Source organism: Tupaia chinensis, unplaced genomic scaffold (genome assembly GCF_000334495.1).
Source record: "Tupaia chinensis unplaced genomic scaffold, TupChi_1.0 Scaffold000511_1, whole genome shotgun sequence".
Lineage (NCBI taxonomy): Eukaryota > Metazoa > Chordata > Mammalia > Scandentia > Tupaiidae > Tupaia > Tupaia belangeri.
Genome location: NW_006160024.1, coordinates 174,603 through 191,419, shown reverse-complemented (window position 1 = coordinate 191,419; position 16,817 = coordinate 174,603). Strand labels below are relative to the sequence as shown.

At 43.0% G+C, this 16,817-nt stretch overlaps 1 protein-coding gene across 2 annotated transcripts in view; it reads left to right on the top strand.

Annotated features, from left to right (window-relative positions):
* Positions 1–14,313, top strand: part of NPHP1 (nephrocystin 1) — a 91,560-nt gene extending 77,247 nt beyond the window's left edge. For both annotated transcript variants that reach the window (XM_006156628.3, XM_006156627.3), the window contains exons 17-20: positions 4,104–4,216; positions 8,558–8,631; positions 10,922–10,966; positions 13,907–14,313. In XM_006156628.3, the coding sequence (XP_006156690.1) occupies positions 4,104–4,216; positions 8,558–8,631; positions 10,922–10,966; positions 13,907–14,179 (505 nt within the window). In that variant the 3' untranslated portion in view covers positions 14,180–14,313. The remainder of the gene's footprint in view (positions 1–4,103; positions 4,217–8,557; positions 8,632–10,921; positions 10,967–13,906) is intronic.
* The last annotated feature ends 2,504 nt before the right edge of the window (positions 14,314–16,817 follow it).

Below are 16,817 nucleotides of genomic sequence, written 5' to 3'. Positions count from 1 at the left end.
CCTGCTAGTCCAGATCATGGGCATACACGTGCACCCGGATATGCTCAGGGAGGTCCTAGGACACAAACCCTAGACCTTTCCCGGGTAGATCTGGTTGCATTACCACTGTGCCACTTCCTGGCCCTTGTATAAACCTTTGAATTTGTTGTTGAATTTGGTCTGCTCATATTTTGTTGAGGATTTTTCCATCAGTATTCGTTGGAGAACTGGCCTGTGGTTTGTTTTTTCTGGTAAATCTTTGTCCGGCTTTGGTATCTGGTTGTTGCTGACCTCAGTGTTTCCTCCTCTTCATTTTATGGGATGAGTTTGAGGAAGATGATGTTAATCCTTCTTTAAAGTTCAGTAGAATTCTCCAGTGAAACCACCTGGTGCTGGGGTTTCCACTGTTGGTAGGTTTTTGATTATCAGTTCAATCTTACTTGTTACTGCCCTATTCAGATTTTCTGTTTCCTCATGATTTACCCTTAATAAGTTGTGTATTTTTAGCAATTTGTCTCGTTTCATCTACATTATCCAGTTGGTTGGCATGCAATTACCATCTGAGTCTCTTATAAACATTTATTTCTATAAAATCAGTAGTAATAATCCCCTTTTTTATTTCTGATTTTAGTTACTTGAGTCTTCTTTCTCTTTTCCCTTAGTCTAGCTAAAGGTCTGTTGATTTCGTTCATCTTTTCAAAGAACCAGCTCTTGATTTTCAGTGATTTTCACTATTGTTTCCCTATCACTTTTGTTGTCTATCTCCGCCCCAATTCTTTATTATCTTTTAAAAAATTATTTAATTTTACTTATTATTTTTAATTAATTTACTTATTTAATTCAATTTGTTATTATGATTATGTTTTAATTTGATCAGAGAGAAAGATAAAGCAAAAATGAGAAAGCAAGCTGCCAGGTCTGGGACTTGAACTGCAGTTGGCCATGTGGAAGTCCAGTGCCTAACCACCATGCCACCTGTCAGCCCCCTATTATTATTTTTTAAATTTGCCAGAGAGAGAGAGAGAAAATGAGAAAGCAAGCCACCAGGTTTGGGACTAGAACTGTGGTCAGCCATGTGGGAGTCCAGTGCCTTAACCACTACTCTACCTGCTAGCCCCATCTGCTCCAATTCTTATTGTTTCCTTTTTTTACTAGCTTTGGATTGTCTGGTCTTCTTTTCCCGTTCCTTAAAGCGTAATATTAGGTTGTTGATTTGAGATTTTTCTTCTTTTCGAGTGTATAAACATATACAGCTACAAATCTCCTTCTTAGCACTGCTTTCATTTTACCCCGTAGTTTTGATATAGTGTGTTTTCATTTTCATTTGTTGCCAGATGTTTTCAAATTACTCTTTTTTTTTTTTTTTTTTTTTTTGAGAGGTTTTTGCTATAGGGCGCATGCGCTCGCCAGAGAGACAGAAAGCGAGAAATCACCCCCCAGAGGGGATGGCCACGCCGCAATCCCTTCTCCTCCATTCTCCTCTTGGGATCTTGGGCATGCATGCACACATGCCCGGCGTGAGTTTAAGCCACTGGGTCCAGGACGCAAACCGCGGTCGACTACGTGGGAGTCCAGCAACATAGCCATTACACTAACTGCTGGTTCCAAATTACTCTTGAGATTTTTTTTTTTTCTTGGAGTAAGTGCTTGTTTGTGTGTTATTTGTTTTCCACATATTTGTGTATTTCCCAGTTTTCTTTCTGCTTTTGATTCTAATTTTATTCCATTATGATTGGAAAAGATACTTTCCAATCATATGATTTCAGTCTTCTAAATTTATAAAACTTGTTTGGCGGCCTTATATGGTCTCTCCTGGAGAACTTTTCATGTGCACTTGAGAAAAAAGTGTGTTGGTCCAGTTGGTCTACGGTATTCTGCAAGCTCTTTGTATCCTTAATGATCAGTTTGGTTGTTCTGTCCCTCACTGTGAGAATATTGAGATGGAAACTATTATTGTAAATCCGTATATTTCTCCCCTCACTTCTTTCAGTGTTTGTATCATATACTTAGAGTTTTGTGGTTTGGTGCTTAAATGTGTGTAACTGTTAGATCTTTTTGGTGAGTTGATCCTTTTATTTTTATGTAATACCTTTTTTTTCCTTCTCATACCAGTTTTCCATCTTAAAATCGACTTGGTCAGATATTAGTATAGCTATACCTACTAACTTGTGGTTACCTACTATATCATTTTTCATCCTTCACTTTCAACCTATTAGTACCATAAGTGGAAAGTGAGCCTGTGGAGACCAGCAGTTGGCATAATGGCTGGGTCGCTGAACTCCCATGTAGTCGACCACGGCTCGAGGCCTGGACCCTGGGGCTTAAACTCACACCAGACACGTGTGCATGAGTGCCCAAGATCCGGAAAGGAGAATGGAGGAGAAGGAATTGTGGCATGGCCATCTCCCCAGGGGGTGATTTTTCACTTCTGTCTCTCTGTCTTTCCAGCAAGCACACATGCCCTATGGTAAAAACCTCTCCAAAAAAAAAAAAGAAAGAAAAGAAAGTGAGCCTCTTGTAGATAGCATATAAGTGGAGACTATCTTATCTGCCAATCTATATCTTTTAATTAGGAAGTTTGATCCATTAACATTTAAAGTAATTACTGTTTGTGAAAGACTTTTGCCAGTTTGTTACTTGTTTTCTGTGTGTCTTACAGTTATTTCTGCCTCTCATTTCCTTCCTTACTGCTTTCTTTTTTGTTTAATTGATTAGGTGTAGTGACACACTGATTCCCTTTTCATTTCCTTTTGTGTATATTCTATAGGTATTTTCCTCGTGGTTACCATGGGGACTGCATTTAACATCCTAAAGTTATAAGACTCTATTTAAATTGTTCCCAATTTAATTTTGATATTGAATTATTTTTCTGTTTTTGAGTCCTTACTATATATTGCATTAAGCACTCCACAACTTACTTTAACTCTTTTAATAACTTTCTGAAATGTGGGTTTTACTGTTCACATTCTATGAATGAGGCAGCCAAAGTCCAAGGAGCGTATTTCACCCAAAGCTGCATAGCTGGGAGTTGCAGTCTGGATCCAGTACAGTCTGACACAGCCTCCTGTGTCCCACCCCGCGTGGTGAACAGTCTGGACTCATATTTCCTGTGCATTCACCTCATCAGGTGTGGCTGCCACATGCCTTTGTCAAAGCTTGTAGCTGACAAGCCCTTTTCTTTCCAAAACACGTAATTGATGACTTTTCTATTTGACATTTAAGTTGGGTGTCTATGCAAAAACAAAAGCTCCAGAATGGTAACAGAGTTCAGACTTGAAAATGTACTCATAAAATTATGTTATCTGAAGTTCAGTGTGGCCAACTTGTAGTGAAACTTTTCCTTTAAATTGTTAACATGTTTTCTGATGATAAAACAAAACTTGGAACTGTTCATTAAGATAATATGAGCGGACTTCAAAAAGTTTGTGGAAAATGGAATCAAAATATGCATTTATTTTAGTGCAAAAAATTTTTGAAATCTGTACTAGGCTTTTTAAAAAAAATTTCTAGAGAGCACATGCACTCATTGGAGAGAGGGGGGGGGTTGGTGCTGAGAAACACCCCCCCATGGGAGATGGCCATGCCACAGTCCCTTCTCCATTTTTCCCGTGGGGTTTGGGGCACGCACACACACACACACACACACACACACACACACACACCTGAAGTATTTTTCAAGCTACTGGGTCCTGGACTCGAACTGTGCAGTCAGCCATGTCGGATCCAGCTACCTCAATCACCATGCCACCAGCTGGCCCTGTAGTTTTTTATAATACACGTTTTTCATGAGCTTTTGTTTTGTTTTATGTTATACGACTCAGAGAGAGAGAGAGAGAAAGCACGCCCAAGTGGGGCTTGGTCATGCCACAACCCCATTTCTTTCATTGTTCTATCCCATCAGGATCCTGGGTACTTATACACACACACCAATTGTGTTTTAAGCCACTGGGGCTGGGATCCCAAGCACCATTGGCAATGTAGGCTCTGATTCCTCCCACATAACTCTGTCCTGTCGGGCCAGCTCCCGCCCCCCAGAACTTTTTGAAGACCCTTGTATACATTAGACAGCCCTTAACTTGGATTGTTGGGGATCAGTTACTGAATCCGATTTTCTTCTTTAACAGTCTACTACCAGAAACATTGATTGGAAGTATGTGCTCTGTTCACTTGTTGATCTTTTATCGACAAATTCTTGGAGATGTGCTCCTGAAAGACAGGACGAGCCTGCAAAGTGCTGGTAAGGGGTCTTCCCATTTCCTTACACGCGGTAATGCGGTGTGTGCTTTGATAAAGGGCACCCGTGCCAGCCTGTGTCTTCACCTTCTGAATGTGACATTCAGAGTGAAGTATTTGGAACAGCATTAATGTCACTACATTACTTATGAGACACCTTCAGATGCAAAACATTAAGTTTTATGAGGTCAATACTTACTTAGTTCTTTCAAATATACATATTTTCACATTTCAAATTCTAGAGTTTTGAGATTCCCAAACTCAAAGTCATATATTTCCTTTAATGTCTCTGAATAGTGTGCTTTTTTTCCCATGTGTTTGGTGTGCATGTCATCTTTTGGGGAAGGAACAAAAATCACCTGAAATATCTTTTTTGTTTTTCAGGGTTTCTTTCTTTCATATGAGAGATAGAGACAGGGATTTCCAAGGTCTTGTCACACCACGATCCTCAACTCCCAGCCTTCCCGCCAGCCAGGGTCATGGATGCACTGCAGAAGTGCCTGGCGTACTCAGACTGACCAGGAAACAGACTCAGGGCCTTCCCATATTGCCCTGTTATCATACAAAGTGCCCTACCACTCTGCAGCTGCAGCCGGGTCAAACCAGCTGATTAGTAATGCATGAAGCGTGAATACCAATGGGTTAGTTAAAAATCGGTAAATCCACATAAGGAGTATTTGGGTAGTCTGTGTTCTGTTTTTATTCTTGCAACTTTTTGTAAGTTGAAATATTTCCAAGTACAATATTAAAATATCATTTTAAATGTTACAACATAATGTAATGTTAAATGTTGAAGGTGGTGAATATGTTTACAGCCTCAATTTGTTGATTACACAATGTATACATACTTCTTTATTATTGCTTTTTTTTTCTTTTTCTTTTTCTTTTTTTTTTTTTTTTTTTTTTTTTTTTTGCCATAGAGTGAGTATACTCATGAGAGAGACAGTGACAAATCATTCCCCAGGGGGATGGCCATGCCACAGTCCCTTCTCTTCCATGCTCCTGCTGGGATTTTGGACACACACATATGTATCCTGCATGATTTTTAAGCCACCAGGTTCGGGACTCAAACCATAGTCTGCCATGTGGGAGTCCAGTGCCTTAACCACCATGCCACCTGCTGCACCCCCTTACCCCCATAAACTTACTTTTAAAAACCATGCTGTACCCTACAAAGATGAACAGTGATTATATATAACTCATAAATTACAATAAATAGTTAAAGGTTAAAAAAAAATACTGAAAATCAGTTAATTGTCATGCATGATTGACTTTACAAAGAGAAATGCAATTTAATTTTATTGGATATTCTTTGAACTCAATAAATCAGTAAAAGGTATGTCCTGAGTGACAGCTATTGCCAGACATGTTGTGTTTAGCCCAGTGATGAAAGGTAGGCGTGGTCTGCCCTACCCTCATGGTGCAACAGAATTCAAACAAAATTACATGAGTAATCCTTCTCAGCCCTTTAATATAAGTGGTCTGGGGAAAACATTATACATAGTGGAAGCATACGCTAAGATGATCTGAATTCACATATAGGGCAAGGAAAGATGTCTGAGCAAATAACACTTAAGGTAAGACCTGAGGAGGACTCAGACATACAGGGAAAGGGCGTAGGGAAGATCCTTCCTGGATAGAGGGACCAGCATGTCTGAGGACCTGGAAGGGAAACAGGCATGTGTTGGAGGGACTGAAACTGAAGGCAGGCCAGTAAGAATGGAGCAGAACGAGTGAGGATGAGAACCCCATGGTGGCTTAGCACTTGTGGGTGAGTAGAGTTCACGTTAGACATGGCTCTCTCCCTGGAACCTACTGCCTGCATGACTAGGTAGAAATGGAACTCATGGTCTAAGAAGCATGGGAATAATAACTCTGAGGAGAGGGCAGTTAAGTCTTTTTATCACCACTTGCCTTTAAATTTATTTTAATGACTTTAGAACTTTAGAAGAACTTCATAGATGATGTAACATCTCAAAGAGGGATAAGGCTTTTTTTTTTTTTTTTTTTAAGGGGTTTTTGGCTATAGGACACATGCACTCACCAGAAAGGCAGAGAGAGATGGAAACTGAGAAATCACAACCCAGGGGAGATGGCCACACCACAATCCCTTCTCTTTCATTCTCCTCTCGGGATCTTGGGCACAGACGCACACACAACCGGCATGAGTTTAAGCCACCTGGTCCGGGACTCGAACTGTGGTCGACTATATGGAATTCCAGTGATGTAGCCATTACACCATCTGCTGGTCCCTCTTTTTTTTTTTTAAAAAAAGAATTATTTTATTTAGCTTTATTTTTTTATGTATTTGTTTTAATTTGACTAGAGAGGGACAGAGTGAGAGCAAGAGAGGGAAAGTGAGAAAGCAAGTCACCAGGTTCGGAACTCGAACCATAGTCAGCCATGTGAGAGTTCAGGGCCCTTAACAGCCACACCACCGGCTGACCCCCAAGGCTTATTTTTCTTATAGGTGAAGAGATTACTTAGAATTATTGATGACGGTGGTGTGGTAGTTAAAGGCGCTGGACTCCCACATGGCCAACCGCGGTTTGAGTCCTGGACCTGGTGATTTGCTCTCTCATTTTCCCTCTCTCTCTTGCTCTCTCTCTCTCTGTCTCTCTCATTGTCCCTCTCTAGTCAAATTAGAATAAATGAATATATAAATAATGTTAAATAAGATAATTCTTTTAAAATATTACTGATTTCACTTGAATTTGATCATCAGAATAAACCTAGTAAGTTCTACAGAAAAGGATTTTTCTTTACTGAGAACACAAGATTATAAAACTGTAAGGAGAGGCTTAATTGCCCTCTCCTCAGAGTTACAATTATTCCTTGAGAAATGTCTGTGTTTCTTAGACCATGAGTTCCATTTCTACCTACCCATCCAGGCAGTCAGTTCCAGGAAGAGAGCTATGTCTAACATGAACACTACTTGCCACTTCAAAAGCATCTACGATGGTTCAGATTCAGTGTTCAAATTCAGGTGTTGCGACTGTGATGGTTTCAAAAGCTGGGGCCTCTGAGAAGTGATCAAACCATGAGGGTTCCTCCTTCATGAATGGCATCAAGTGCTCCTATAGAAGGGCTTGACAGAGAGGATTTGTCTTGCTTGCCCTGCCACCTTCCACAATGTGAGAATATAGTGTTCTTTCCCTCTGGGAGACATAGTAAAAAGGCCCTCGCCAAACCTCAGATTCCCTGTCTATATAATGGTGAGAAATAAATTTCTATCATTGATAAATCACCCAGTCTCAAGTGTGCTGCTATAGTAGCACCGATGGACTAAGACACATCCTTCCCTGTGTGCTTTGCACAGTTCTTCACATGCCATTTTGTGGAATAGCCACATTCTCCTACACAGTATGTAGTCATGCAGCTGGGATTGGAGCCAGAATCTCCAATCCCTGATTCCCTCCAGTTCCTCTACAACCTCGCACATGCCATTTTGTGGAATAGCCACATTCTCCTACACAGTATGTAGTCATGCAGCTGGGATTGGAGCCAGAATCTCCAATCCCTGATTCCCTCCAGTTCCTCTACAACCTCGCACATGCCATTTTGTGGAATAGCCACATTCTCCTACACAGTATGTAGTCATGCAGCTGGGATTGGAGCCAGAATCTCCAATCCCTGATTCCCTCCAGTTCCTCTACAACCTCGCACTGGCCCCAGTAACCAGGTTCTTCCCTGAGTGCGGTACACTGGAGTCAGACCTGAGCAGCCTGTTCTTCCCCTCCCTTCCCTGGTGCTTCCTCATTCCTGGTCAGCTGCCTCCTAACTGGAAGATTCTTCTCACCACACCGCAGTCATAGGAAGAAGGAGAGATTAGAGAAAACATAGAAAGAAAAACAAGGTCCAGCTTGAAATAGTGCGTGAACCACATGGGAGGCCCGGGTTCAGATCTCAGGTCAACCCGAGCATGCTGGGCACACCCACACGTGCCCAGGATCTGCTCTGGCCAGGATGCTGGGGAGGGATCAAAGCATGGCTAGATCATGTTGAAGGTGTCTTTTTCTCTTTCTCAAGAAATAAATTTTAAGATACAAGAAAAAAATGTTCCTGTCTTACTCTTTTCAGAGCCACTTCACCTCTCACTATAACTGCTCCACCTACTCAGCATTTGCTATAAAATTCATTTCAAAACTCTCTGGGATATGGGAGTAGGGGCAGAGGGAGCTTGAGGGCGCAGCTCTGTGCTCTCCAATGGTTCAAGTGTCTAGAATGTATTATCAGCAAATCATTTGGCACAGTGATGTTAATCTGAATGCATCCTTATGTGTGCTGCAGTGAAATACCAGGCCTGCAGCGTACATAAAACTGTCTTTGTTCTTTCATATTTCAGATTTAATCAGTCATCCCATGCTGGCCACCTTCCCCAAGCTCCTGGAGCAGCCCGACGTGATGGATGCTCTCAGGGTAGGTCTCTTGCATCGCACTGGGAACCTGCTGGATTCGGAAAGTGGGTAAACACACCGCGTCAGAATGAGTCCTGTCACCTGCTCTAGGCCTTTTCTCCCTAGCAGGATGTCTCCCAGGCCCTGTCCACTGTGTAACTAGCTCGCCATCATCCTTTGGATCGTTGTATGAATGTTACTTCCCGAGGGCTGCCCCCACCCCTGAGCCAGGGAGCACATGGAGGACCTGTGTCCCCGCTGCGAATGCTTGCCTGTTCTTCCCCTGGCCTAGGATGACCACTGAGGTGTCCTCAGAATAGAAGTCCTGTCTGTTTGATAAATCCACTGCATCTTCAGGAGCAAGGCAGAGCATGCATATCATGTTCTTTTTAGTGTGTTTGTTTATTTCTTCCATGAGGGAGAGAGGAGCATTCCCAACAAGATGCTCGTGCTATGACCTGCCTGTGACCTTGGTGGCCCAGACCACGGGCAGGCACGTACGTGTGGAGTGTGCTCGGGAAGGTCCTGGGTTCCTGTTCTAGGACCTTCGTTTTGTGAGTCCAGTTGTAGTACGTTGTGCCCCACCTGGCGCCTGCATGTCATCTTTACTTTAATTCCTCATGTGCTGCTCACTGTCTGAGATAGCTGGATATTAAGTGGAACAGTCTGAAATTTCCAGTTTTCAGCCATCTTGTCAAAAAGTGGCAGCTTTGTGTGTTTCAACCTAATACATCAGGGTCAACTAATAATATGTGAGTGTGGAAGGAAGACGCACATGGCAGGTGCCACAGGTGAAGTAGAACCCAAGACCTCGAAGGCTGAAAGAAGGCAGCAAGTGGGGATCAGGACCCTGTGTCATTAAGGGTCTGGGTAAGATGGGCCTGAAACGGCTAGGCCTGTGGGACCTCAGCCTGCTGAGATGGGGTGAAGACGGTTCAGGGGGAAGAATGGGCATGAGCAAACATTTCGAGGCAGGAGAGAATGAAGAGTGTTCCTAAGGAGAGCACATGATCCAGTCTGACATGCCATCTGCACCAGGGAGTGGCTGCTGGGTGCACAAGGACAGTCTGAGTCTCGGGGAGCGGGAGGGTGTGGTAGGTGGGGTGACCCAGGGTAGGTGGGGTGACCCTGGGCGGGTTTTGCTTTAGGCAAACAACTCTGACAGTGCAGGAGGGAGGGGAGCTTGTTAAGGCATGACCCCTGTTGATAAGAGGGAGATCGTACAGGCCTGGTAGCAGATGGAAGGGGGACTTAGTCACCTACAAAGATTTTTATTAGACCTTGAAACTGATTTATGTTGGGTTGACTAGGGTGAGTGTGTCATCAGTAACAATAAAGTTTCTAGCAAAAATGTTTAAGAAAAATATTCATGGCATATGATCACCTATAATTTTTAGGTAAGTTCATTCGGAACTGCAGCTAGATGAAGCAGAATTTCTTTCTCCCCCGTAAAGTCATTAATACCACAGTGTCATTGCACTTACTCATTACACAGAGCGTACATACATTGTTCCATTTAGCAAGGATTTCCCGAGAGCGATTGGGCCAGTGCTAGCCATAGGCACATGTCTCTAGGTATGTAACAGTCAAGTCTGGACGTTGGTTAGGAAGAACCTAAGGGCTAATCGCATCTCAGATCTGCATTTCCCTGAGGAGCAGCTGGCAGAGATAGGCAGTGACCTGGCTGGCCTGCATCTCAGGGTGGCTGAGCCGGGGTTCTCCCTGCAGCTCAGCTCCAGGAGTGTCCAGATACGCCCCGGGATAGTCAAGAGAAGGCATGTGAGGAAAGTCGTTCACATTTATTATCAAACAAAAAGCTCCCTGGAGGCATACTAAGTGTATTCCAATTATTTTTTAAAACATTCAATCACTATTTATCATTTTGCTTGTAAAAAGACTTTACCCAACATGAAATACTTCTCAGATCAGGCCAGTTGAGCTGGGCATCTGGCAGTTTTCTGTTTTCATTACTGTTTACTGTGAAAGCTTAAGACCACTGTATGGTTTCGGTGCTGTGTTGTGCATTTGGCATGGAGGTGCTAAGGTTTCACCAGGTCTGTTCCTAGTTAGTTTCGACTTACGATAGTCATGGACTTTGGGGTCTTTTTCGCTGTCAGTCTGCCTGTCAGCCGGACGCTAGGTCATCTTAGCCATCGATGCCAACTTGCAGCCTCAGCTCTTGCAGGGGTCGATTCCATCTAGCATTTTTAACCCTGTCCGTAAATGTGTTTACTATTAATAGTAAAGTTGTAGGCGTGTTGCAAGGACTTTTGAATACTTGGACTAATACAGTGTTTCTGTTTGCTTTCTAGAGTTCATGGGCTGAAAAAGAAAGCACATTTAAAAGATCAGAGAAGGTAAGGTGATTGTCCACGCTGAATTAATACTTTGAGTGCCGAGTGTTGGTGTGCACGTTCCAGAAAGGCCGTCTTTTTTAGCTAACATAGCTGTAGTCATGTCCCTGGTGAGCTCTGCCATTACGGATGCAAAGACGAATTTCCAGAGGGTAGATGATTGTTTCCTGCTGTGAAAACACCTGATCAGCTAATAATTTCATATCGTTGGGTTTTATCTGAATGAAGGAGAAGTTTCTAAAGTCTCCCAGTTGGCCCTCACATTTGCTTTATTTAATAAAACAACTTCTCAGCAGGCCCTGTGACCTGGTGATTAGGGATGCCAGATCCCTTGTGGCCAACCACATAATTTGAGTCCCAGCCCCAGTGGCTTGAGAAACAAGCCAGGCATGCATGTATGTGTCCCCAAATCCCGACGGGATGGAGAAGTGGAGAAGGGATTGTGGTGTGACCCTGCCCTACTGGGAGGTGCTTTCTCCCTTTTCCTCCCTCTCTGTCATAGGTGAGAGCACACACCTCTGACAAATTTAAAAAAAACTCTCAAAGCCCATATTAGGTAAGCAGAGGGGGAACAATTACCTGAATTACACTATATATTTTTTGAAATGCAGGCTCATGTCTATGTTGCCATCGAAGCCTGGAAGTTACCAAATGGAACTTGCAGTAGTCAGTGAGTAGTGGTCTGACTGCTCAAATTCAGGATTCAGCAGTCTTGCTCTGGAAAGAGCCAGATAGTAGATGTTTTTTTGCTTTGTAGGCTGTAGGGTTTCTATCACAACTACTCCGCTCTGCTGTTGTAACAAAAGCAACCACAGACATATTTAATGACCAAGTATGGCTGTTGCTTTTCTTTTTTTTTAGAATTATTTATTTAATTTATTTCTCATCATTATTATTATTTTTAAATTTGATACAGACACTCACCAGCTGGAAAAAGAAATGTACACTGTAAAGATGTGGTTAAATGTAAATACATTTTTTTAAAAGGAAAAAAAAGAATTATTTATTTAATTTATTTATTTCTCATCATTATTATTATTATTATTAAATTTGATACAGGTACTCACCAGACACTCACACAGAAAGAGAGAGAGACAAAGTGAGAAAGCAAGTCACCACGTCCAGGTCTGGGACTCAAACTGTGGTCAGCTGTGTGGGAGTCCAGCATCCCAACCACCATGCCACCTGCTAGCCCCAAGTTTCTGTAAAACTTTATTTATGAAAAGAGGGAGCAGGCCACATTTAGCCCACAGTTCATAGTTTGCTAATGTCTGATCTAAAGTGTTGATGATCTATAAGGCCAATGGAAGAACAAATAAATTAAAAACATGTAAAATTGAAGAAAAAAATATTATATTTATTGTATCCTAACTTGAGCTTTCATCTGACCAGTACCATCTATATGTGACCTTTGCCCAAATTGGCAGATTTTTTTTTTTTTTGAGGGAGAGATTTTTGGTATAGGGTACTTGTATGAGACAGAGGAACAGAAAATGAGAAATCAACCCCCCAGGGAAGATGGCCATGCAGCAATCCCTTCTCCTCCGTTCTCCTCTTGGGATTTTGGACATGCACACACACACCTGGCGTGAGTTTTAAGCCTCTGGGTCTGGGATTCACACCGCTGGTGACCATGTGCGAGTCCAGTGCCATAACCACTACACCACCTGCTGGCCCCTGTGCTATTCTACTATCAACAGTAGGCGAGGCCCTGGCCTCAGGCCTGTAGGAAGTGCCCCTGTGCACAGGTACCTGCGCGTAGACTGCTGCTTGTGAGAATCTCTGCCCTCAGCCCGCCGTGCTCGCTGAGATGCCCCCTGCAGCCTGTTGGCATCAGGGCTTGGCAGTTTCTGTTGCTAAACTGTTGCTTTTGCACCATTTTCACTATCTAGAGAGGATCTCACACCCTCAGGACTAAAAGGCCCTCTACCCGAGGTGTTGCTGGAAGTAATAATGTCCTACTCCTTGAGTCTGCTTTCTCTCAGTCCCTTGCAGAACGCATGCCACCCTCTCTCATGCTGACATGACAGTTATCTTGGACAGGCTGTAATCGAATTGAGCAGATGTAGCCAACCTCACATTGTTTTAGTTGTATTTACCTAGAATCAAATCCTTCTTACAAGAATCAGATTGCAACTCCCCAGTCTCACGTCCCTGACAGAATGCGTAAGATCCTCTCAGTAGAGCTCTCCAAGACCAGAGGCCCCCTGCTCTGGGAGCCTCCCAGGGAGAACTACTCTGCTCTACTCTGTTGACTCTTGCTTGCTTCCACTTCGGAGGGTCCTGTGTTCTGACTCAGAGCCCATTAACACCCAGCCACTGAGGGCACCCTCTATCCCACCCCTTGCATGGCATCTGGTTAACAGAGTTCATAGAACCTGGGACTTTAAACATACAATGTCGCAGCTGTGGTGGTACAGGTACTTTCAGCTTTGCAATACTGGCGTCATTTGGGAAGGTCCAGGGTTCAGGTCCCAGATCTACCAGAATGTGCTGGACATCCCCATGGGTGGATGTGGTCTTGGCTAGCTGGAAAGCTGAAGGGAGGATTACAGCAGGGAAAGACTCTCTCTCTCTGTCTCTCTTTTAGTAAATGCCGTAAATAATAGTTCAGGACCAGCAGTTAGCATAATGGCTATGTCACTGAACTCCCCTGTAGTCTACCTCAGTTCGAGTCCCAGATCTGGTGGCTTAAACTCATGTGTGCGTGCGTGCCTAAGATCCCAAGAGGAGGAGAAGGGATTACGGCGTGGCCATCCCCCAGGGAGTGATTTCTCACTTTCTATCTCTCTGTCTCTCTCTGTCTTTCTGGTGAGCGCACACTCTCTATAGAAAAAAATTCTCCAAAATAAATAAATAAATAAATAAATAAATAAATAAATAAATAAATAAATAGTAGTGATATAGGCCCATTCATAGTTGCTTGTGGTGGTGTTTTCCCAGAGAGATCAAGAGTTCCTGAAGGCCATGTTTCTCCAAGTGTACCATGACTGTGTGCTCCCTCTTCTCCATTCTACGGTCCTGCCCCCATTCAAGTGGGCAGAGGAAGAGACTGAAGCCACACGATGGAAAGTTATCGCCAACTTCCTTAAACAAAACCAAGAAAATGAGGGCGCCCTCCAAGCTCTGCTGTCTCCAGACGGAATCCATGAACCTTTTGACCTTTCAGAGCAGACCTATGACTTCTTGGGTGAAATAAGAAAGAGTACAGCCTGACACTGGCCTGGGCCTCAGCCTCCACTGAACCACATCGATCCTCCACGATGACTTGAATAAAATGACACAACCCCAAGTAGCTGTCACATTTTAACTTCGATTTTATTCTTCTTTGGAATAGGCCATATTTTAAAAGAAATACTTATCAAGAATTTGAATATATTTTAAAACAATAAAATAATATTTTATAAAGAATACTGCTACATCTCAATCTAAAGAGAATTTCTTCAAAAACCAACTACTTAAGGCCCAGCTGCAGTGTGGCACAAGCAGGAGGGCTCCACTGTGCAGTGGCTAAGGCCGCCTGGGGGAGCCCAGGTTCGGTTCCTGGTCCAACCTATACAGGCCAGGAGTGGTGGTACACACCTGTGAGCCTAGGTGACGGGGGCTGGAACAGGGAAGATTACAAAATAAAAAACGGCTACTTAAGTTTGAAGTTGATAGCATATTGGGTTGTCAAAAAAGTCATGACACATTTTTGCATAGAAGAATACGTCATTACTTTTCTGACAACCCGATAGATTTTGTAAGAGTAATATTTTATCAAAAGCTTAATTTATGATTATTCAAGAAAGTGAAAAGACTATACACAAGAATTGGAGATATTTGCAGGACCAACAGTTAGCGTAATGGCTATGTCGCTGAACTCCCATGTAGCCAACCATGGTTCGAGTTCCGGACCCAGTGGCTTAAACTCAGGCCAGGCACATGTGCGTGCGTGCCGAAGATCCTGAGGAGAATGGAGGAGAAGGGGTTGCGGCATGGCCATCCCCCCGGGGGAGTGATTTCTCTGTCTTTCTGGTGAGCGCATGTGCCCTGTAGCAAAAACCTCTCCAAAAATAAATAAATAAATAAAAAGAATTGGGGATATTTGCAAACCATACATAAATTTGTGAGTTTTGTTAAATAAAAATTTATCTTGTGAAAAGAAGGGGGACTCAAGTGATCCATTTGAGGAAGTTGTTAATCACTTAATTCAGTCTGATCTTAAATGTGGTTTACCCCTAATTAGATACAAAAGCGTAATTTATTTGCCTTTTCAAATCTATATAAGAAGTGCTTGGTTAAAAAAAATAATAAACAACAACAACAAAAAAACCCAGAACTTTCAGGCATTGGAGGATGGGCATGATGCACTCTTTCAGAGAACAGAAATGAGCTGATGAGGTTCTCTTGCATTTCAGGCAAATTCTTGACCTCTGGTGCCGTGTCCCAGGTCTTTTCTGTGAATAACAGATAGTAACAGCCAGTATTAATAAGGCACCTACTGTGTGTGCCTGGCATTGTTCTCAGTTAACTCAGTTAGTCCTCACAATTACTGTAGTGGGGAGAGGGGACACTTCCCCCCTATGTAACTGCTGAGAACAACAGGGTAAGTAATTTGCTCAAAGTCAGAGCTAGTAAGTAGCACAGCTGATACACCAAGGAAAGATGGAATGTCTGATTTTGTACAGCCTAGGGGGTTCCACCTCGTCAGTGCAAACCTTTTAAGAATTAAGGGGCTTTGGCCAGCAGGTGGCATAATAGTTAAAGCACTGGACTTCCACATTGGTGGACCATGGTTTGAGTCCTGAACTTAATGGCTTAAAAATCACTCTGGGTGAGTGTGTGTGTGTACCAAAATCCCAGGAGGAGAACAGAGAAGGGATTGTGACATGGCTATCCCTCAGGGGTGCTTTCTCACTTTCCCTTTCACTATCTCTCTCTCTTTGGTGAGCACACGCACCCTATGGCAAAAACCTTTAACTTCTTTTTTTTTAATTAAGGGGTCAGGCAGTGGCACAGTGGTAACACAACTAAACCCACAAGGGGGAAGTCCTGGGTTCACATCCCAGGACCTCCCTGAGCACACAAGGGTCATGTGTACCTGTGTCCATTATCCAGGCCCGTGGAGATGGGATGAGTCTCAGTGCAAAGACCTGTTAAAGTGTCTCTCTTTTTCTGAAGAAATAAATAAATAAATAAAATTACCTATTGAAAGGGCTATTTAAAAAAAATTTTTAAAAGACCAAATTAGGAAGACTTTAACCTAAATAATTAGTCCCATTGGAGAGCCCTTTATTGATGGCCTACTGCTGCCTTGAAAGAAGCATTTGTTTTTAGAGATCTATTACAGTGTGGAGCTTCTGGGATGCCTCAGTTATCTTATCCTAAACTCCCAGCCTCAGTTTAACATGGTTCTTAATCTCAGAAATTAGGATATGAAAAGGTTCTCCCAGCCAAGAATGTGGCAGAGAACCTGGTCTCGAAAGAGACTTCACTGTATTTCCCAAGAATGGTTTACAGAGATCCTCTTCCTTTGCCCATTAGATGGGGCTGCCCAGAAACATTGCTAGGTCCTACCTCCCTTCTCCAGAACCACAGTCCCCGGCCCCTGCCCCTGGGTGGAGTGAGCTGCTTTTCCAGATGGAGGTGGTGAGAGTGTCCAGGGACCTGTCCCTCCTGTTACTGACTCGCTCCTCTTACTGCAGTCCTGCTTTTGAAGGAACATTAGACCATGACTCTCCTTACTGTGAAAGTCATTTTTCTGCAAAATCTACAATTCCTAAGTTCCACTTTTTTTTTTTAAGAGAGGTTTTTGCTACAGGACATGTGTGCCCACCAGAGAGAGAAAAACAGAAACAGAAAGTGAGAAATC